This window comes from Petromyzon marinus, chromosome 15 (assembly GCF_048934315.1).
Source record: "Petromyzon marinus isolate PM22_M1 ecotype Great Lakes invasive population chromosome 15, UKy_Petmar_22M1.pri1.0, whole genome shotgun sequence".
Taxonomy (NCBI): domain Eukaryota; kingdom Metazoa; phylum Chordata; class Hyperoartia; order Petromyzontiformes; family Petromyzontidae; genus Petromyzon; species Petromyzon marinus.
Window position 1 is genome coordinate 5402237 of NC_133681.1, and position 22897 is coordinate 5425133.

Sequence of the window (22897 nt, forward strand, 5' to 3'; positions counted from 1 at the left end):
TTTAGTGTAGCCACCGTTGACCAATCGGAGCGCGGTGTTAGCTCCGCCGCCGCTTATCCGCTCTGTGGAATGTAAGCCACGTGCGCCGTTGTGACTTTGTGGAAGCGCCGTGACTGACTGTAAGGGCAGTTTCAGACATTTCGCGTAGGCTTACGCGACCAATATCACCCATAGTACAGGTTCTTTTTTTTGTTTGGAGGGGTTAGATCGCGTAAATATAAACGTGTCGTCAAACCCGGACGTTACTTATAGTACAGAAACACCGGTTGCTGTGTTTGGAGAGCGAATCCACAACATTTACAATCTTGAGCACGACGTTTCACGCCAGCAATTACGACCGGGCATCATCATCATCAGGCGGTCGCTCACGAGGGAACTTGCGATTGCTTTTGTTTTCCCGGGGGGGGGGGTCGTTTGCGCGTCGATCTCCTCCTGACTCGGCCTCCAGAGACAGCCCCCCACCGCCCCCAACGTCGACACGCGCGGATAAACTCCTCCAAGGATGTCGAGTTGCAGCCGCGTAGCGCAGGTGAGAGGGAAGGCGATTATTATTATTATTGGCTTGACCCCGCAAACCTGCGATCGGCTACGTGCGGTGGCGAAATAAAAGTCTTACCTTCAACTCCCTTATTAGTGCCCCCTACCTTATTACGGACCGATCCCAGACCTCGTTGGTTGCCCTTGTAAAGTTCAACGTTCGTCCGACAATGTCCCGTCACAAGGGAGAAACGCAAACGAATAGACACGTGGTTTTGTTGTTACCCCTATTGAAACGGCTGCACGCTGCATGGACCCCCTATAGTTCTATTCCCCTGTACAAGAACATTACGGGGTTTATACATCGTGCGGACATAGCTGCGTGGCCGTGCGCAATGTACTGCTGGATGAAGGCCCCTTCCACGGCCGGGGCGGTCATATTTGACCTGCTGCTTGGCGACTAAGTTGTGCGCTTTCCAGAAGGCTGTGTGGCCGATGGGATGTTGGAATATTGTTTTAAAGTTTTTTTTTTACGTGAGGGGACGGGTGATAACGTGTTGACACTCGGTCACTGCGGATTGGTGATCCCCGTGGGACAATAGACGCTGAAGCATAGTGCAGTGTAACAATGGCTTTGCTTCCTCATTAGACCTCCTTTGCCAGTCCCAAAATATAATAAGGGATTTTTCCCCCTTTTTTGGCAACAAAACTGAAACCTTTTTGCAAGGATTAATGTCTGCATTAACCACAATACCTGTAGTCAAAATGAAAAAAAACATACTATGATAATATATGAATTGCACTTGAAACTGATTGGTCCACACCAAGGGACGGCTTTCTTTTGAGCCTCGACCCAATTGGTGCTCGACCAGAGGACGCCAAAAGGCGTTACACAGCTCAAAGACAATGCACTATCAAAGTAATGAGGGCTCGGGGTGAGCATCTACAATTCTACATCATTAGACCTCCTTTGCTAGTACCAAAATATAATAGAGTTTTTCCCATTTTTTCTGGCAACAAAACTGAAACCTTTTGATAGTGTCGCCCATTCAAGCACTTTGATAGTGCATTGTCTTTGAGCTGGATGCCTTTTGGCGTCCTCTGATCGAGCACCAATTGGGTCGAGGCTCAAAAGAAAGCCGTCCCTTGGTGTGGACCAATCAGTTTCAAGGACAATGCATATATTATCATAGTCTGCTTTTTGTTTGCATTTTGACTGCAGGTATTGTGGTTAATGCAGACATGAACCCTTGTAAAAAGGTTTCAGTTTTGTTGCCAGAAAAAAGGGGGAAAACCCTGTTATTATAATGGATTTGCTGTTGCACTGCTCCCTCTGATGTCCACACCACGTAGCCTGGATGCCGCCTATAGCAGACGTGTTAGGCGCTGTAGTCACCCATTCAAGCACAATCCAAGCTCAAGCCTGCTTAGCATTCGATATTTGCAGAGTTCGGGGAATTTTGGGTGATTTGGGGGTTTGTTAGGAGTAGAAATGTGAGGGCATTTGAAATACATTGTACGTTTTCGGTGCAATTTGGCTAGCGTCACCGATATCCTGTGTCAAGCCAAGGATGGCACGTTTCTCTTGAGGGTCCATAAATGGCCATGTCAGAGACCGGACCGATACATTTGGTTCCTGGGTTCAAGATTCATGGTGGTGCCCTGGGACCGAGTATCTGTTAGGAGGCTCGTAATGGCCACCGAAAAACACTGAGCCAGCAACATTTCCTTCTAGGTTTAAGGCTCGGGTCCTGGGGCTGGGTGTCTCTCAGGTTGGGTTAATAATGACCATGTCCAAGGCACTCAGCTGGCAGAGGAGGAGCAACATGTTCAAGGTATATGTAACACGGAAAACAAATAACTCGCGTCTTGTCGATACTTGCCTAGGCTGCGTGCCCTGGGGTGCCCAACGCTAGTTTAAACCTCTTTCGTTTCCCCAAGTCGGTGTTATGTCATTGAGATATGAACGTCAGTTTGTCATGCATTACAATGCACGCATTTATGTTAACTTACCTAGTTATTGGGTATTCGTGCTGACCATGGTGTATCTGTGCCTTTTACCCTCCTGTCTCCTTGTCCCGCTGTCTCTTTGTCCCTCTCCCTTCACCCCATCTGTCCACATCTCCTTGCCTCCTCGTCACCCTGCTACCTCTTGTTCTTTTGTTCATTTTTCTTGCCCTCTCATTTTCCTATCTTCTCATCGCCCCGTCTCCTTGTTCCCCCATCCTCTTGCCCCTCCCTGTCTCCCTGGCCCCCTTGTCTTGGGTTCGCTCTGCCCTATGCCTCCCCTGTTCGGTCCACGTCTATTCTGCTGCCGCTGTAGCAATGGGGCACGTTTTCGCGGATGTGGTATCTGCTGGACGCCCGTCTCCAGCCGCCAGGCAAAGTGGCCAAGCTGTGTGCCATGCACCTCAAGGGACAAAACAAGCCCATCTACCATGCCCTGAGTAAGTCTCGCAGCCCCTCAAAAGCCATACACATGTACAGCCCTTTTTGTAAATCCACTACTCGATGAGGGCCTCCCACCGCAAAGTGTTAGTCTTGGCAGTTGCTTGACTCTACTTTACCACACTGTTCAGTGTGCGAATGGTGGAAGGAAGGGCCCGGCAGCGCCTGTTCCGATATCACTCCGTACCGATGTTAAACGCGGCTGGGAATCGAGCAGATTCGTCGTGCGCTGTGCGGGTCGCTGCGCCTCCGCTCCATCTCCGTTGGTGCACATGGAATAATTTCCTGCTTGTAATAGGAACACAGTGAAGTGATCACGACTCATCATCAAGCTGAGCGTTTGAAGAGCGACGCAATCCACAAGAAATATCCCCTTGTTGCAACGCACCTAGGTTGTGTGTCCCGGCCTGCGCAACATACATTTAAAAGCACATTAATGAAAATAAATATATACTCTTTGGTTCTTTCGGTAAAGTCACGTAGGTATAAAATAAAATCAATCACAACATTTCGGGCGCAACACAAGCATCCGTCATCAGATGGGAAAGCATGATACCTACGTGATTTTACCGAAAGAACCAAAGAGTATGGATTCCTGCAGTCACGAAAGCTTCAAATCAAGATTTAAATAGACTTTAAAATCATGGTCCGGTGCACACAGTATGGGTATAATGATTCATCCCCTCCGCAATTAGATGAATCGTCACCATTAAGGGTCGCACCTCCGATGAGCACGGCTGGCTACGTACGGTGAAAAAGAAGTTCGGCCTCTTGAGGCTGCAATGGAACACGTGAAACCATTGCCTTTAACATGCACATCTTACACGCGTGATGCGATGCACGTATCGCGAGGTTAAAGAATAGACGTCAATCGGATGAATCGATGGCGTGTAACACCCGTTATTGTGCTCCTCAATAAGCCGCAGTTGTTGTGCGCACCGACCCGTTGGCAATTTTACCTCGAGACGCAAGGTGGCGCCCTCGGTCCGTGCAACAGCTCGCCAGAGTTGAGAGCAATCATAAAATAATGTCATTCTGGGACACGTGAAAAAGAGAAGGCTCGTAGCTTTAAACGACTCTTTTTTTGGGGGGGGGGGGGTTAGGTGGGGGGGGCGGCTGATTCGTTTCTGGCGTTAACACGCTTTTACGTCTTTCCCAAGGCATGAATAATTTTTGAAAACGTATGACCGCTCGCTAAGCCTTGCCAGGCTGATTGCGTATGGAAGGGTCCTTGTGTTTTTCTCTCTCTCTCGCCACTGGCTTCAGTCCAACACATGGTCTAGATTACAAAAAAAATTGCTCCAGCAGAATGTTTTATTTAAGAGAGCGGAGCCAGTTTATTTTTTTTTTCAAAGGGAGCGGTGGTGGATTTTTTCCATTCGCTGCCAAAGTGAAGCCTGTTTAGGTTATACATTTTACTATTTGATATGTTAGTATAACATTGTAAAGCATATTTGAAACGCAAAGATTTTGAAACTTTTTTTCCCAATTTAAATTTATCACTGTTCCATCACTGTGGTCATAAACAGATATAATTTATTTATCATCATAGTTTACACTCCAATTATTTTTTGTTTAATCACGGTCTCCCAACACATAACCAAAGGCCTATAATAAAAAGCAGCTAGAAACTTAAGAGCATTAATGATAAAAAATATAAATTTCTATTTAAAGCTTTCGTGACTGCAAGGATTCATCTTCTTTGGTTCTTTCGGTAAAGTCACGTAGAATGAGAATAAAATAATAAATTGATAAAATAAAATAACACAATTTATAATTTTATTCTCATTCTACGTGACTTTACCGAAAGAACCAAAGAAGATAAAAAATATATATGTATAAGAACGAACATGTTTCTTGAATGACGGGAAGAGTTACGAGAACCTAGGAAATGAGACTGGGGGAGAGAGCTTCCAAGTCAAGCAGTGCGAGGAAAAAATGAAGGACGAGAAATGTTGCGTCCTGTGATATGGGTTGTTGAACATGGTGTAGATGACACGAGGGTTGTTAATTTAAGTTTTTTTTGCGTGAGTATTCGTTGCATGCCACACATCAAACTCTCAACGTAACTTGAGCCCATGGTGTGGCTATGTGTGCGTGCACTTGCCCGAACAGTCGGTTAAGGTTATTTGGGGGGGATGTTTGTCTTTATCTTTGTACATATTTGAGTCGGTGTGAACGCACCACGCCGTGGCCGAAGAGCCCTGCCGCTGGTGCCTTACGATGACCGCCGCTGTCCAGTCGCATCGGAGCACTGCGTCCCGTGTGAATGTTCCAGCTTGCCAATCGGGTCAACCTTTCATTGAAATGAAACGGGTTTGTGAATATTGATTTCCATGGCTGGCTATTGGAATCGATAATTCCAAAAGTCATTGTAGAAAAATTGCTTATCGATTAACAACCCTAGGTGAATGACATGGTCCTAAAAACCAGTCACTAAAATTGTGGCACTTAATCCAATGTGTTGTTGCCATACGGATAATAGGCCGGCTTGTTTTGCGTGTGACTCAACGAAGAGGAGAGTTAACGGCTCATACCTGCCCAAGTTACGCAACTCAACCTGGACGTCCAATCCCCCTTGTTGATTGAGCTCTCGGTGCTTTGCTGCCCCCCCCCCCCGTAACCCCCCCACCCCCTTCCCACCCCCCAAAAGATGACTGTGGGGACCATGTGGTGGTGATCAACACGAGGCACATCGCATTCTCCGGCAACAAATGGGACCAGAAGGTGTACAGCAGCCACTCCGGGTACGGTGAGAAGCGCCGGGGTAGGAGCTAGAGGAGGTTGCCGCGCATTCTCTTCAACGGGACGTGCCGTTGCTTTGGACGAGGTTGCCGCACCAGGGTTGGGGAATCTACGGCCCGTGACTTGATTTAATTTGGCCCGCGGCCATATGAAGTTGGGTTATTATAATACGAACCCGCAGGTTACTGGTATTTGTCTCTGTGAGCATCTTGGCTTCCACCGATTGGGTACTCGGGGGCGGGGGTGGGGTGGAATATTTGTGTGCGCTCAGTCACTTCTCTCCTTTTCTTACGCTCACGCACGTTGTTTTGCACGTTATTATTGTATTGCGCCAAGTTGTGTGCTTTCACGTTTGTTAGCCCGCCATCGGTGTTTGTCTTTTTCTGATCCCAAATGTTCCCCATCTCTGTCCTACGCCGAGCAGCAGGTGGAATTTACGATGGACCGATTGTCCCACCCTCAGCCGTATGACTTAATTCTTTCCTCTTCAATAAAGTCCAGTTTGGGCACTTCAGTATATATTTTACTGGTTTAAAAGAAATATGTTTGTTATTCCGTTGATAACTCAAGCACCAAATGCCGTACAGGGTGGTGAGTTATGCGTCGTAAAAAAGAAAAAATCTTCTTTCCTTTCCAAAGCGAGAGTTTTTTTTTTTTCGGAAAGTGCCTGACCTGACTTGGAGAGAGGGCAGGAACATTCCACCTTCTACTTTGAGAACTGAAAGTTGATGCTGGGATGAGCTCCTGTATACACGGCCGTCTTTCTGGCTCAGAAAAAAAACAGGCAACGTTTTTAAGTAGCTTGACAGTAAGTAACTTTGAATCAACCGGCTTATGGGCCATTCCAGATTAATACTCCTGATTACCATTTTAAACATGACAGACTATAGACTATCATTGCTTTTAGTCACCTACCTCAAACAGCAATACAATGGCTGTTAAATCAATCACCATACCCACTTGATACATTGCGGGACAGTAGAATGCACGGATTAAAGATAACATACACTAGTTAAAGATATCCTTCATGACGTTGATTGGTAGTCGATTATAACGATGGGAACGGGCATGACAGTACGTCCACCGCAGAGATGGAGCAACAAAAATCTGCTTTTGTGCAGATCCTGAGTGGATCGTTGCATCGTGAGACCATGGCGGGTGTCGGTGGCTGGGGGCGGGGTTGGGCAGGCCTTCATCCAGCAGTGGATTGAGCGTGTCGGACGATGATAACCAATTGTTTTGATTTAATGAACAGGTATGCCGGTGGATTCAAACAAGTGATTGCAAAAGACCTCCACAAGAAGGACCCTACTGCAGTACGTATCAAACGTGCGACTACATCACCCGGACTCCTAAGGCAGATTCCGGGGGTATTTTTTACGCTATTTTGTTCCCGATTGGTCCACTTCCAAATGACGCGGTAACGCCTCGGGTTTTCCCCATTTTAACGCTTTATTTTACTTGCAGATTGTACGGCTGGCTGTGTATGGAATGCTGCCCAGTAACTTGCTCCGGAAGACCCAGATGATGAGGATCCATCTCTTCCCGGACGCCGTGAGTGCCGCGAACGAGATTTCCTTTCTTGATAAACGAGGCGGCGTGGACGTGGGCCCAATTTTGCCACCGTGCTGGCTCGCTCTTCCTTTGCGGCTGGATGTGAAGCAGCAAATATCCCTGCGCAGATTCATTATATGTGGATTTCACAGCGGTTCATCACAACACACCTCCGATTAGCACGGTTGGTTACGTCCTGTGGGAAAGAAATTCAACATACATACGGTGTCGTTGATGGCCTGGTCACTATCGCCGCAATCTTTCAAAGCACGGCCGGTGACGCGGAGGTCCTGGGTTCATCGATGTCTTCCTTCCGCGGGACGTTCTCGAACGTGTGTGGTGATGCTCCGCTCTGCGAGAGTTTCCAGTCGGACGCTTAATCGCTTGGGCACGATCCGAATAAAAAAAAAATGGCCTTATAAGAACTTCAAGTGAGTGGGCAACACGAGGCCACGAGATGGCGATGTCTTCGGGAGGCTTTTGCCCAGCAATTAATAGGTCACGGCTGGTGATTATCATTAGGGTGTTGTATTCATGCAATATGTACACATTTGGTTTCCATTTGACTAGAGAAAATGAGTTAACCTGATACGACGGACTGTAGAGGAGGACAGGCACATGGGATGGTGTTTAAGAACCCCAAAGCTAGCTTGTCTCTTCTAGGAAGGTGCAACCTAGCCTGTGGTGCCCCAGGCTGTCTTGATACATTGGAGGCACCGTTAATGAGAATTAACATTTTTAAAAGTGACTTTCATACGCACTCTAGTGACCGCACAATGCAGTGAATTATTTTTAAAAATATCGCAGTCACACCAGTGACATCACTGGAGCTCTCCAGAAGTTACTTTGAACTTTTTTTCCCCCTTCTCATGAATCGAGCTTCACACTCGTGGCACAGCCTGGGACGCACAGCCTACCTGTGTAGCTACAAGGCAAGAGCTAGTTGCTCGTTTAGTTTGCATCTTCCTTCAATGATGCCATGAATTTAAATCGAATCTTGAAAGGAGATGCAAGTGGCCTGGATGCCATTCATTTTAAAGGACAAACAGCATTGAGCTGTTGAAGCGAAGGTCATTAAGGGGTCCATAAATATGTGTTTCAGCAAGGGACATGAACAGCTGCGTGAAGAGCACGCCTTCTAAAATCATATTCCCAAACGAAATAAATGTTCCCAATCCTTGCGGGTAATGCGATAAATCTACGTCCTGCTGTGTAAATCTCGTTAAAGTAATTTTAACTCGGTTAAGCTTGGAAGAGTTTTGTTAGTCCCGCGGTGGGGCCCGTCTTACTCGGCTTGACCGAGTCCACGACTTGGCCACTTACGCCACGCACCCTCACCAACGTCGCATCCTCGTCACTCGTTTACTGCTACTACCATGCGTGCTCCACCCTTGGTGTTAAAAACTTCCTTTAAGTGGCATACTTGGTGCTATATTTTTTTTATAGATGTATAAGTAAAATGTGTTCAATGGAGCTGGTCGAGTGAGGTTTGGTTGTAGCCAACAAGTTATCGGAGACCACTCGTTGACAGGTGCGCGTGATTGTGTGCGCAAACATGGTTTCTGTTTCAGAACAAAGACGGTGGGGAGCGGTAGTGTAGTATAGCGGTTAGCTCGCGACGCTACGAACCCGGCAACCCGAGTTCGATTCCCGCTCATGGCCAACACCAGTGATGATTATCTGAGTTGGTCCTGGGCCTCCCCAGGTCGACTCGGCCTCAAATGAGTACCTGGTCCGGTGTGTAAACATCGCCACTGCGGAGACAAAGGCGGCCGGGCGTGGTGCTAGCCACAAACCCCCTCGTGTGCCGTGCCAGCCTTTCTAGGTGCCTGTTAACAGCACTTGCCCCAACAGTCTGTTAAGGCTACACGGGGGATCTTTGTCTATGTTGCAGGACAAAGGTGGTGGGAAGCGCAGTGGTGCAGCAGCTCGTGCAATGCTCTATAAACCCGGCGACCCGAGTTCGATTCCCAACCACGACTAACATCGGTCCCAATATCTCCCGTTTCCTGATTTGTGTTCTGCGCTCTGAAATGTTTGTTACTTTATGGTTGTCTGAACCGGTCCGGGGCCGCCCCCGAGGTTGATCCGGCTTTAAAACAAGTACCTGGTGTGATGCGTAAACATGAGTGCTGGAGAAACAAAGCACCGCCCCTGTCGTGCGCCGTTCTGGTCTGAACATTGTGCTCGCCAACAGCACTTGACCCCAGCAGGCTGTGTAGGCTACACGTGGGATCTTTGTTTTGGTCGCTGCAGGACATTCCCGAGGACATCCGCAGGAACCTGGTGCAGGAGCTGGAGCAGCCGCGGGTGCCTCCACGCACGCTCAGGCAGTACAGCAAGGAGGACATCGAGGCTTTCCCACGCGTCTGGACCCCGTAAGCAGTAGCACGTGGGAGCAGCTGTCGCCACACGTTGATGTCACCGTCTCTTTGTTCGCTCATCGTAATACCTTTTAAGTTCGATGTGTTGTTTCTGCTTAATGCTGCACTGTACCAAGGGGGATCCTCACCTAGTCTCAGACTGCTTCAGGGGAATCTTGCATGGGAATGTTTGGCCAGTTTCTTGTTGAGTGTCATGTGGGTGGAAATTGTAATTCCCAGTCACCGATGACTACATGGAGGAACCATCACATGAAATTTGAGTTTCATGTAATTTGCTCAAATTCCAGCTGTCGTTGAAATCTGATATGCAATCAATGCTCACTGCAGGGTATAGTCAAGTCAAGTTAGTTCATTTTTGGTTAACACATGGCACCTTTTTGGCACAAATCAGCCACCCAAAGTGCTTTTAGCGTGGATAGAGAGGCCTGATTGAAGTGACGTCAGAAGTAGTTCTGTAATGCCATCTCTCTGTGCCGTTCTCTAACGGTGACACAGGGGCATCCACCGCTAGCTGCGGAGTTCCAAACGGAAATTTCCTTGACTCGTGACAATACGCCGATGGCACAGTATCAAAAATTGGGGCACAGCGTGATAGCACTGCGGATAGCCATGTTCATTAGATGCCTGGGTGTGTGCATTGCTAGTCTGGACGTGGCTGGCATCGCGATGTAAAAGCAGAAGAATGCTTGCGCGTTCCGGTGGTGACTTATAGCCCCCAGAGTACGAAACGTGCTGTTTAATTTCTAACATTTCTGGGTTGTTTTTTGTCTTTTTTTTATCGTTCAAGGCCGAAGGACTTTTTGTGGAAGTAAACTGGGAGATGCAAGTTACGGGCCATGTTGACTTCAAGTACTAAAGCAAGGCACACGTCGGGCTGTGCGGACTCGTGTGACGAATCCGTCAATCCCACTTACACACAAAGACAAAGATTCCCACCACCCGCCACGTTAGCTGAACAGATTGTTGATTCTGTTACACGTACACACCCACACACACAAGGGTGCACACACGCACACAACAAAAACAAAACAATGATAGGGCAAGTGCCGTTAGTGAACGCCTATGAAGGCCAGCGTGGCGTACAAGAGGGTTATGGTGTGGCCACCACGATGACTGGGCACCTTTGTCTTCCCAATGCCAGTGTTTACACATCGCACCAAGTACTCATTTGAAGGCAAGTCGTCCGAGGGGAGGCCCAGTATCCGGTTCAGATGTCGCTCGCCACTTATTTGTCTTGGCTACAAATCAATTTGGGTTGTAGGGTCATAGAGCAGTTCACTAACCGCTGGAAACTAAGACAAAGATCCCTAGTATAGCTTCAACAGACCGTTGGGGCAAGTGCTGTTAGCGAGCACCTATGAAGGTCGGCACGGCACACGAGGGGGCGGGTGGCCAGCACCACGCCCGACCGCCTTTGTCTCCCCAGTACCGGACACACACGCACGCAAACGCTTGCCGTTGCGCCCATGCGGTATATCTTGTCACTTCTGCCATCTCGTTGACCACAGCTAAGATGAACTGTTCATGTTGGCAAAGAGTTGCGGGGCACTTTCTGTTTAATCTGTGCATTTTTTCTTCATGAGTTCAAGATGAAATTGCTCTCTCTCTCTCCTGTTCTCTGTCCTGCTCTCCCCCGCTCACTGTGCCCCAGAAAGTGGTTTTGCTCCAAAAAATGTTTTTTTGCAATTCTTGAGGGAGATTTAGTCACAACGGTGTGCCTGTGAGTTTGATGGCGGCTTCATGTGTTTTTTTTTTTAAAAGATGAATTATATCCTTTAAATCGTAAAGGGTTTGTTTCACGTATGTAATAATTATATCCATATACCATCAGATGCCAGCTGAATCAGAGCCGTGTTTTTGTAAGTTGCACATATAAATGGACGGTATACCCTGCACAGTATTTCCTTACACATTTAACATACGTGGCAAAAAATAACTACATGCAACCTTCGGATCCAGCTGTTAAATTTGAGCTTAAAAGGGAGTGGGATAGTAATAATACTCCTAACGTGCAGCGCTTTGTGCATTCATTGCTGGATAAAGGCCTCCCCGTGCCAAGTCGGTCATGAGGGTTGTTTGACCATATTTCACCACGCTGGTCAGTGGGTTGGTGAAGGTGGGGGGGCTTATAAGTGCAGTCCATACATTTATTTTTCTGCACTCCACTTGCACCACCACGTAGCCCCCGCAAGTCCTCGGATATCGCCCGCTACCAATGGATAAAATAAAATACCGAGCGGAGGAAAGCGAAGGAGATGGGGGGGGGGGGCGGAAGAGGCGATGGCAGTGAGAGCACATCACGGAGTTCGGAGGTCACTGGGGAACGTGAGCGACCCGAGGGGAAGGAAGGACTGGAAGATAATTTCGGGAGACTTTTTGCCTGCTTCGCAGTGGGAATTCACACGGACTGACGAAAACAATCGCGACAATGTTGGTTGTTACCGGGTTCATAACGCCGTGGCGTGAACCGCTACACAGCCGCTCTATACCCCCACTCCACCCCATCTTACATCGCCACGTGTGGTACAGAGAGTTAAATTCACTGAATTACATTGAGGGACTTTTATTTTCCTCCAGCTAAAAGGAGACAACCCCAGCAATACATTTTGCACGCACTCTTTGTGACTTAACGATTTATTATACCAAGTTTTTGCATCGGTACAAAAGGGGAGGGGAGGAATTTCTAGCATCTTTGTAAACAAGTCGCGTTGCTGAGCTTGCGTGCGCGGGTGCAATAAACACTTGGAACTGGCCGGGAACGCGGCGAATGCGTTGAGAACTTAAAGGAGCAGCCACTAAAACTGTACATGCAGGCACCCCCGAGGCTGATCAGAGGTCGTGAATAAGACTACTTGAGAGTGTACATACGTCCAAACAACTGGGCAAAGCAAAATGAAAGCACGTTGAATAACAGCCATATTCTAGTGGTGGTGTAGCCTTAAATGCATCCATACGTTTGGGATGCAGATCGTCGGTACAGAAACTGCCAAACGAAATGAAACAACCCAGGGTCGAAACTTAGCTAAGGATTGCATTAAATACTGGCAGCAGGGAAAGTTGCTCATGCTTGAGACGAGACACAGATAAAAAAATAAAATCCACAAGGCCAAATAGTTTCGATTTAAAGCTTTCGTGACTGCAAGGATTCATCTTTGGTTCTTTCGGTAAAGTCACGTAGAATGAGAATAAAATAATAAAATAAAACAATGAAATTCTCACGACGTTTCGGCCACAACACAAGTAGCCGTCCTTGTGTTGTGGCCGAAACGTCGTGAGAATTTCATTGTCTTATTTTATTATTTTATTATCATTCTACGTGACTTTACCGAAAGAACCAAAGAAGAAGGCCAAATAGCTTAACTGTTGGCTCCTGGTTCGTTAAAGCCACGATCATATGTCCTCAAAGTGTCTCGCCATCAGATTCCCTCTTAAGTAAACCACCGCTCACACCGATACCCATATGGGGCAAAACCTGACAACCACTACAGCTTTAGCAGGTAGAAAAACTACTAATCTATGACGTGTTAAATATCCTTGCAATACCCTTCTTTGTTTTAAATAAATCTCACTTCCTTCGCTTACGTCACCCCCCCCCCCCCAAAAAAAAAACAACCTCAATCCCATGAGGAAACGGCGAGGAAATGAAACGGTGGAGTTGAAACCATGTACCGTGCAAACGGGGCATCTCGCAGCAGTGCGCAGGGTCGGAGGGGCGTTGCTAAATTTCCATCGTTCACTTTTAATTGCCATTCAATTAAAAGACCTCGAAAGCAAAAAAAAAACGGCACAATGCCTGCATCTGAACGAAATCTCAACAAGCGTTTGCCCCTAGGATTTATTCTAAAAATATATTGTATTTATTTCCCCCCCGCGCTATATTCTGACCCGCGTTCATCTAGTCGGCATGTTTTATATTTCAACTATAGTCTTAGCCAAGTCGATGACAAGCTGTGGAAGTTTGGTGAAGCGTTAGTTACATGGTGACGGGCTTCGCCGAGTCGTTCTCTGAGTTTAGTTGACTACAGTGGTCAAAATAAAACTAAGCTATTACTAAACTAAACAATTCTTGTTTTACCGGGTAAGGCCCCACTGAGCAATGTAGCTCTTCTTCAGAAGCGACCTGGCCACAAACGATAGCTCAACGGAGTGGCTTGTCACGTGGAAATGTATAGCAGGCAAATACTCTAAACGCACGTTTATGAAAAAAGTATTGTCCATTTTAAATGAGCATGCAATTCCTTTTATCACTCCCTCCAATATTGCAGGTAAGCCAGTAAGTCCACTGTAGTCTCGGAATAACTTTGCCGAATTATTTCAATCTGCATTTGCATTCCGACGAGTCAATGCCATCTCATCGTAGTCACGCTTAGGTCTCTGACTAAAAATAACACTTATTGCTGAATATCTCCATCATGAATTCTGTCATCAAAATGAACACCGATTCCAAACCTCCCAAGCCACATTCTACCCTGGGTTCCCTTTGTGGTTTTCCTCTATCCTCCCCGCACAGCACGGACGCCACCTTCCCACCCAACTCCTCAACCGCGGGGAGGTCTCGAATCCTCAAAGAACTCCTCCTCCTCCTCGTCTCCCTCCAGCTCCTCCTCGGTGCCATCCTCGAGCACCCGGAATCGGCGCACGCTCGACGATACGTAGGTGCGCGGCTGCACCACGGTGCGCGAGATGACCGTCTCCCGGCTACTGCCGCCACCACCTCCGCCACCACCTCCGCCACCATCGCCATCTTCGAACGCGTCCGTTCGGGTGAAGCTGGTGACGCGGCTGCTGCTGCTGCTGCTGCTGCTACCGCCGCCACCACCACCGCCGCCGCCGCCGCCCACCGCTCTGCTGTCTGTTGAGAGAGTGAACGGATTAAGCCGGTTAACGTTTAGCCCCCCGCAATTGCTCATGCCACTACTCGCCCAGGGGTGTGGGTGGGTGGGCCCTGGGTGGGCCCTTGGGTGGGTGGGCCCTGCACTACCAAATGTCCATTCGCCCCCCCCACTCCCCACCCATCCAAGCTCACACTCCGTAGCGGTTTTATTTTCTCACCCTAACAGTGCCCCCCCCCCCCCAACCCCATCAGCGCTACTGGACTCCCATCTGGGAGCAGCTGGGCCTGCTGCTGGCTGAAGGGCACTTTACAAGAGGGGTGTTTTGGCCTACTCTTCCATGCTGGCCAGACGTCTTGGAAGAGGCGGGGGTACCCACGCTTTACCCCACCACACTCGACCTGCTGGTCGACGAGCGCCAGCATACGAGATTATTTCCGTCGGTGACAAGCTTGAAACGACAAACCCACGAACCCCGGAGCGCATCGTTTAATCGCAGACTGCCAAAATCTGGATTCAAACCAAGTATACTCAGCCGCCCTGACTCGAGAGAAGGTGCCGGAGTCGAGGGCATTTTTAACGCGATGGCCCTACGCTAATAATCAACCTCACTGCCTCGATCACGAGACTTTCTCTTCCTCCGCCTCCACATGGCGCCGTGGCACAAACAACCGATGCACACTGCAGCAGCTTTGTGCTCCGGCCAAGCAATTCTGGGGAAATGCTTTGCGCGCTGCGGTTTGGACCTCGAACTGGGTCACTCACTGTAGGCCTGCGAGCCATATGTGTCGGCTCCGTACGACTCCGGCTGGTACGGCTCCGGCTGGTACGGCTCCGGCTGGTAGGGCTCAGGCTGGTAGGGCTCCGGCTGGTAGGGCTGCGGCTGGCCGTACGGGCTGTAAGGGTTGTAGCCGGTGACGGGAAACGCCGGGGCTTCTGGCTCCCCGGATTCCGTCCGTCGGTCGTATCCACCTGTGGTCCATGGAATATGGGAGGGGTGAGCGGTGTTCGGTGGTGATAAAGGTGCGGCCCTGTAAATGCTTTGCTCAAGTCGCTGGTGGCAGATGGGCCCTCCATGAGGGGGGAGGGGGGAGCTTTGGAGAGCGCCCTTCACAGGGTATCTTGGTCTACTCTTCCACGCTGGCCGGATGTATTGGAATGAGTGGGAGCACCCACGCTTAACCCCATTCTGCACGACCTGCCCATTGTACAACCACGGTGAACCCATTCATACAGCTGGGCAGGCAGGCGATGTGTGTGTGGGGGGGGGGGGTGATTTAAGGAACCTCCCCATTGTGTCAACTGCCATGAACCGTGATGCCACAACAGTTTCCCGTAGAGAGCGGCGCTCTTAAGGCTCCCGCTAGTGGGGGCCTTTCCCTCCAGCATTGGCGTAAGTGAGGTAGCTGCAGCGCTGCGCCTTTAACTTCTTGAGGAGGATTTAGGGGACGCTAATCGCTCTTGGGTGAGTGGTAGGATTGCTCCCACGGGACTGTTCAATTGTGCACGCAGGATTAGTACACGGGGACAAATGTACACACGAATAGTTTAAACATTTTCATGCGTACGTTACACAGTGGAGGTGGAGCGTGGCTGGCATGGACTCCGATGTGAGGAATAAAATCAGGTCACCTGTCTACCCCCTCCACCTTGCCCTCCCCCCCCCCCCGCCCCCACCACATCTGATATTACCAACGGGACATAATAGTGAAGACTGAGAGCCTATTTATGTAAACGCTACCGATGTTTCGGAAATTTGGCTGGCTTCAAAAAGAAGGGGCGACGAGCCATGTGTTTCGGCGCAAACAATCGCCGCCGTGGAAGCGCCGATAGCCTCACCCACTCTCTCCCTCTACCGGAGAGGAATGATGGATGAGGACGATCGGCAGCGGAAGGGCAGGCGGCGCAGCAACGTGCGGCAGGCTCAGAGCCACAATCTTTTATTTAGGCTGGAAGAATCCGATGAGCTACGAAGCTCTTTTTCACACAGATGTCCTGTTGGGGCCGCCACCGCCTCCTCCGCCTCCTCCGCCACCACCGGCGATCAACCTTACCGGCCACGCCGTAGCCCCCGCCGCCGCCGCACTGCGACGGGTCGCAGTAGCCGGGCGGCCCCGGCGGCCCCGACTGACCCCTCGTGCCGGGCACCCCGTCCCGGCCCCGCTGCCCGGAAGGCCCCACCGGGCCCATGCTGCCCTCGCGACCGATGCCCTCGACACCTGCGGCCGTCGGTGACGGACGGGACGGGGACGGGGGGAGGGGGGGAGTGCAGGGGGGAGGGGGGACAGAGAAGGAATGGCGAGGGACAGCACCGCGAAGGGGTTAGGGTTCAGGGGTCATCGGGAGGCATGAGCGCGGGGGAGAACATTCGGCGTCCACTGGCAGGAATACGAGCATGTGCACATGAAATGTCGCTGCTATTTCTATGCAGTCATTTGTTCGCTCAAATGTTTCCATGTAATAAATTGGCCATGGTCTGTCCGCTGGTGGATGGAGTCCGGGGTGCGTCGTTCTCACCTGGCGGGCCGGGAGGTCCTGGGGGTCCACGTGTTCCCGTGCCAGGGTTTCCCCTCTCCCCCTTCTCCCCGGGCACACCTGTGGACAAGTAAGGGGGCGATGCCGCACGGCCGTCATTTGCGTTCCCGCGTTCCAGCCGGGTCCGTTTGCGTCGCCGGCGACGACCCGTAAAATATTGCCACACCCAGCACACCGCATCCCGTATACCGGGATGCAGACTGATTTATATGAGTCGTAACTTTTTACCACTCCACGGCTGCCCCTCCTGTGAAGGTGTCCTAGCTTGGTTGAGAAATTCGGGATTGTGGTCTATGTAATCATGTGTATTGAACTTCTTTCGCACAGTATGTAGCCAACTGTGCTAATCGGAGGTGCGGGGGAAGGGCAACAAGCCAAACACCAAAAGCAGTTCTAAAAAAATGAGTTTTCAATCTCGAATTAAAAGTACATAGTTCCAGTGGCTTCCTAATGTCGGAAGAGCGTTCCAGACGGCCGCAGAAGTTGATCTGAAAGCGCGCAATGCGATGACCGTCTCTGTTTGATGACTATCCAAAAGCCGCTGCGAGGATGACCGGAGTTCACATGATGGTTTATCTTCCTTGACGAGATCAGCAAGGTATTGTGGTTCATTTTTGGCAAGCACTTTGTGTGTAACGAGTGCAAGCTTTTAATGTATACGTTCAGCAACAAGAAGGCAATGCAGCCCAGCGAGCACTGGACGGACATGGTGGGATCTTGCAGTACCCGTCACGACACGTGCCAAATAATTTTGTACACGCTGCAGCTTGGTAATGTTTTGGTCTTGGATGTGTAGGGACCTCATGGAGTCATTTCTTTGTTGCGATAACTTTTGAGTTATTTGCGCTTTTGGTGCCATTTCTTAATTTCTTTTTCATATTTGAGTTTGCTTGGAACCAGGGATTTAATTTGCTTAGTAGCGGCTCATATATAATTAATGTACAGCGTTGTGGGGTGCTATTAGCGTGAATGACGCTATATGAAATGAAAGTATTAGGACCTCTGCATGTAGGGCCTCTGCATCTATGGCCTCTGCATTTACAGCTTCTGCTAAAAAAAAATGTTTTTACTTTGACTCTGGCCAGCAGGACCGCTCTCACCCTCTCCCCCTACAACCCTCCCGGGTCCGCCTCGCACGACCGACCCGCAACGCCCCAACTTTCCCACCCACCCACCCCCCCCAACACCAAACAGTGCAGAAACCCTGCTCAGAAATGCATTCTCTTATTATTGCCCTGCCTGTGGCCCACAGGGGGCTTGCTCGGATCGCTGCGAGGGTTTCGTACACTCTGGCTGCAGCTGTGAGCTCTGGCGCTCACTTCCCCCCCTCCCCCCCCGGTGGGTTTATTGGCATCTCTACCCCTGCACGCACGACCTTGAGGATGTACGCATATTTTAGGGGTTTTTACCGCTTCCGGGCAAAGGTTTGAAAGCGATAATGCAGCGTCCATTTAGTCTGTCTGTCTGAGGTGGGGGGTGGGGCGTGATAACTCTTGCAAGGATGATCCAATATGAACAAGACTTTTGTCTAAAGTTTAGTTGCTAATAGCGAGTTACGCTATAACAAAAAAAACCCATAATAAATTGATCAAGAGGGTTGCCAATAACTTGGAGACAAAAACCAGCCCTAAAAGAATCTATGTTTTGGGATTCGTGCCCTGGCGGCTGAAGTGCCGGCGCGTCCCCCTGCGGATCATGTGATCTCGCGACGTCACATGCGCCCTGGCGAAGTCGTGATTACCAATGAAACACTTCCGAGGACAATGGCACGGTTGTAAAATCGTTGCAGGATCCTCGAGTGTGCATGCATTTCTTTCTCCCCCGTCAAAACGAGAACATCGATTGCAGCTCTCTCTCTCTCTCTCTGTTGTTCTCTCTCTCTCCGGTTGCGAGTGCAACACCCCCAAAGCACCGTGAACGCACGAGACACCGTCACCGTCCTCCGCTCGTCAGAGGGTCGTTTCATTGTCAACTTGCGCTGCACCCAAAGCATCCCGCCGAGCCAGCAAATACACAGGGTCCGCTTGGTGCCAGTGTTGCCCATGAAGCTGAGTCGGCACATTGCAAATCATCGCCTCCTCGCCCTCCCTGCTGGCTAATGCCTATCTCAAGCCCTCTCTTCTCTCCGCAGTCTTCTTCATCAATCACGGCAAACCCAGGGCTCCCGAACGTCAGCGCCATAATGCACGCTGGGTTCTTGGCCTCATAGTCTTTACTTGTTAGCCTTGGCCTATCGACCGTTGGGACAAAGTCGTGTTCTCACGGTCTCGCGTGGACGTCCCTCTGGAATGCGTTCCGTGCGTTGGCTGCCACTCACTCCATCATACGTCTTGACCAGGGGGGTCGGGCAACCTGCGGCTCCAGAGCGGCGCGCGGCTCTCTCCAAGAACAGCGTCGTGACGCGTTATTTATTAATGACCACCGTCTTGTATTTACCACTCGGTGCGCATTGCAGGGGGGTTTTGTTGTTGTTCATGGTTCCTCTTGTTGGTTTGGTTGCTGAGCCCTAGGGCTTGGCCAATGGCCATCATGTCTTCGAGTGATGTGTCTTGCCCAAGATTTGCATTGAACTGCCCATATAGGACTCACCATTGTGATCTCTACATTGGGTCAAACGTAACATCTCTTAATGTTCGACGGCTTGTACACCAGATCTTATTTATTCACGATGTGCTTACAAAAAAATCCGCAGACTACCTGCTGGATCTCCTCTCTGTTTCAAAGAACAAATTTGACCTCAGGTCTTCGCTCATCTACCAGCTTCACATTCCCTATTGCCGTACAAAAACCGGAGGAAGGGCCTTTGCTATTGATGCCCCCAGGGTCTGGAATGCTATTGCCAATAAACTGCAACTTGAATCACTACCTATGAGACCTTCACTCAAAACTGCTCTAGAGGAGTTGTACACCCCTAGCTGCCACTGCTATTCAGTGGCCTAAATAAAATAAAATGTTTCGCTCCGGATGACCGCTGCAAAGTATTACCTGTATTTTGATTTAGTGTGCTGATCTTAAAGGTGCATTGAAAAATGTGATACTCCGACTGATGCTCCTGTTGTTTGTGGAGTGACTCATGCAGCCAGCTGTGGCTCTAGGGTTTGGTGTTACATGTTATTTATTTAGTTTATTGTTAAAAATTCGGTCAGTTCCTATGAGCACTGTTACATGGCATGTATGGCTTTATTTTGGTGATTTCTAAAAGTTTTTTGGTTTGGCCATGTTTTTGTTTTTTTGTAGTACGGAGTTAGACTGATGGCCTTAATCTAAGTTTTCTTGTTGTTGCTTGACTTGCATCCCACTGGGATTTTTGCACACAGCGTTTTTGTACGGTGCTATTTCAGGAATATTTTGATGTTTTTTCGTGGATTTTCTGTTTGCACATGCACAAAGTCACTTTAAGATGTTTTCTTGTTCATGTTTTAGTGTTTTTGTTTGTTGCGGTTGCACCCGATTCAAGAGCCGAATGGCTCACAGGGCTATACCAAATAAATGAAACTAAACTAAACCTAAATTCCATGACGGTCAGTAGGACGTCCCTCACCTGTCTATGCTCCATCATCCATTGAACTCCTCTTTCGGCCTTTCAATGCAATTCCAACCGTGCACCTCGCCACGATTACTTGCGCACTTTAAAGCTCTTGCTTCCAACTTTCATTGTCCGAATGAATAAATGATTGATTTTGACCTGCTCACTTCTCAAACTAGACCTGCTCACTCTTCAACTAGACCTGGTGACTCTTAAACTAGACCTACTCACTCTTAAACTAGACCTACTCACTCTTAAACTAGACCTACTCACTCTTAAACTAGACCTACTCACTCTTAAACTAGACCTACTCACTCTTAAACTAGACCTACTCACTCTTAAACTAGACCTACTCACTCTTAAACTAGACCTACTCACTCTTAAACTCACTCTTAAACTAGACCAACTCACTTATGCCACCCTCTCCACTGTTTCACCTCCCCCCATATGGTCACCTATCACCCCCCCTAGCCCCCCCCAACCTCCAAGCCCTTCCTGCACCCATTCCCTCCCCTCTGCCCTCCCACCCAACCCCATGTTCATCACACGTGCCTGCACGCTCCACAGCTACGCCGCTGACTTGAACCCTACGGGTGCCTTGGCCTACATAGGAAGCCACTGGAGCCATGCACTTTTAAATCTCGATTGAAAACGTATTTCTATCGAGCTGCTATTGTGTGTTTACTTTGTTGTTCTTCCACACCCGCACCACCGATTAGCACGGTTGGCTACATACGGTGCGAACGAAGTTCAACATACATACATACACGTATAAGCCTCTTGAATGAATGCTTTGGTAATGACGTGACATAGTTGTTTATAAGGGGCCATGGTGCAAGAAGGCGCACTGAGCTATTCAGATCTTTTTCAGAAGCGTCCTGGCCACAAATCATAGCTCAACGAAGTGGCTGATCACGTGGACATGTACAGCAGCCAAATACTCTAAACGCACGATGTTGATTCTAAATGTGGAGGGAAAAACCGGAGGACCCAGAGAAAAATCCACGTGGAGAGACGCCAACTCCAAATCCAAAGCAGGCATCAGGGTCGGGATCGAACCCACGACCTCCTGTACACCAGGCGAGGTAGTTAACATCTCGCCAACGAGGCGTCCCCACGGATCGCTTCCCTCGTCCCCCGACGGCGCACCTCTCTCCCCGCGGAGGCCCGGCGTGCCGGACGGCCCAGGGAAGCCGGGCCGGCCCATGGGCCCCGTCTCTCCGGGCGGGCCCCGCGCCCCAGCTCGGCCGGACTCCCCGGGTGGCCCCGGCGTCCCGCGGCCACCGCCGTTGTTGTTGTTGGGCATCTGGTTGATGATGCTGCTGATGCGGGTCATGTGGCCTGGGAACAACGTGATAAACGTGCAAGGCGTGACGGGGGAGCGGTGGGGGAGGACCGCACCGACGGGCTCTCTCCGCGCCCGTTCCGAGGCCGCGCTTTGCGTGTGCAAGCGGTCGTCACGCTGATTTTGTTTGCGGCCTGCGAGCACCTCTCTGCCCGATGGGTTTCCCATCGTTTGCAGAAATTGGTTCGGATTGGGTTGTTGTCTATTTAACACGCAGGAGTAGGCTTTCGCGACCAATATTGTTCGTAATAAAAGTTTTCGCTGATGCTTTCTTCTGGGTAAACAAACGGGACAACAACAACAATACATCATAATCTTTCACAAGAATGACGACGATCGTCACGGTCACCGGGCGACCGTGCTTAAAAGAAAATCTCCCTCAAAGCTGGATAAAATTGTGTGAACGACACAACAGTCAAACATCCCCCGTACAGCCTCGAACGGACTGTTGGGGCAAAGTGCTGTTATTCCCAACGGGATATGATCGTGTAATCTGAGAACCTATTTATGGAAACAATACCGATGTTTCATGAATTTGTCTGGCTTCGAAAGAAGGGCGATTATGCATGTGTTAAGTGCAAACATCCAAAGACAAAGATCCCCCGTATAGCCTTAACAGGCGGTTGGGGCAAGTGCTGTAAGCGAGCACCTATGAAGGCTGGCACGGCACATGAAGTGGTGGGTGGCCAGCATCACGCCCGGCCGCCTTTGTATCCCCAATGGGAATGTTTTTATACATCGCTCCAGGTACTTAATTGAGGCTGAGTCGACCTAGGGGAGGCACAGGACCGGTTCAGATATTCGCCGCTGGTGTTACCCAGGAGCGGGAATCGCGAACTCGAGTCGCCAAGTTTGTAACCCATCGTGCCAACCGCTACTACACCACCGCTCCCCGACGCGCACACAGACACACACTGACACACACAGACACACACTGACACACACTGACACACACTGACACACACAGACGCACACTGACACACACAGACACACACTGACACTGACACACACTTACGCACACTGACACACACAGACACACACTGACACACAC

At 49.7% G+C, this 22897-nt stretch overlaps 2 protein-coding genes across 2 annotated transcripts in view; one reads left to right on the forward strand and one right to left on the reverse strand.

Moving 5' to 3' along the window:
- The first annotated feature begins 69 nt into the window (after positions 1-69).
- MRPL13 (mitochondrial ribosomal protein L13) lies at positions 70-12361 on the forward strand. Its single transcript, XM_032954735.2, has 7 exons — positions 70-529; positions 2801-2924; positions 5579-5672; positions 6926-6986; positions 7138-7224; positions 9481-9602; positions 10396-12361. The coding sequence occupies exons 1-7, from the start codon at positions 503-505 to the stop codon at positions 10418-10420; spliced, it is 540 nt and encodes a 179-aa protein (XP_032810626.1). The 5' UTR covers positions 70-502; the 3' UTR covers positions 10421-12361.
- Positions 12227-22897, reverse strand: part of LOC116942617 (collagen alpha-1(XIV) chain) — a 104835-nt gene continuing 94164 nt past the window's right edge. Inside the window, exons 52-56 of the mRNA XM_032954742.2 lie at positions 21651-21842; positions 16958-17035; positions 16495-16659; positions 15206-15412; positions 12227-14460 (exon numbers count right to left, since the gene is read on the reverse strand). Of these exons, the coding sequence (XP_032810633.1) occupies positions 14147-14460; positions 15206-15412; positions 16495-16659; positions 16958-17035; positions 21651-21842 (956 nt within the window). The 3' untranslated portion in view covers positions 12227-14146. The remainder of the gene's footprint in view (positions 14461-15205; positions 15413-16494; positions 16660-16957; positions 17036-21650; positions 21843-22897) is intronic.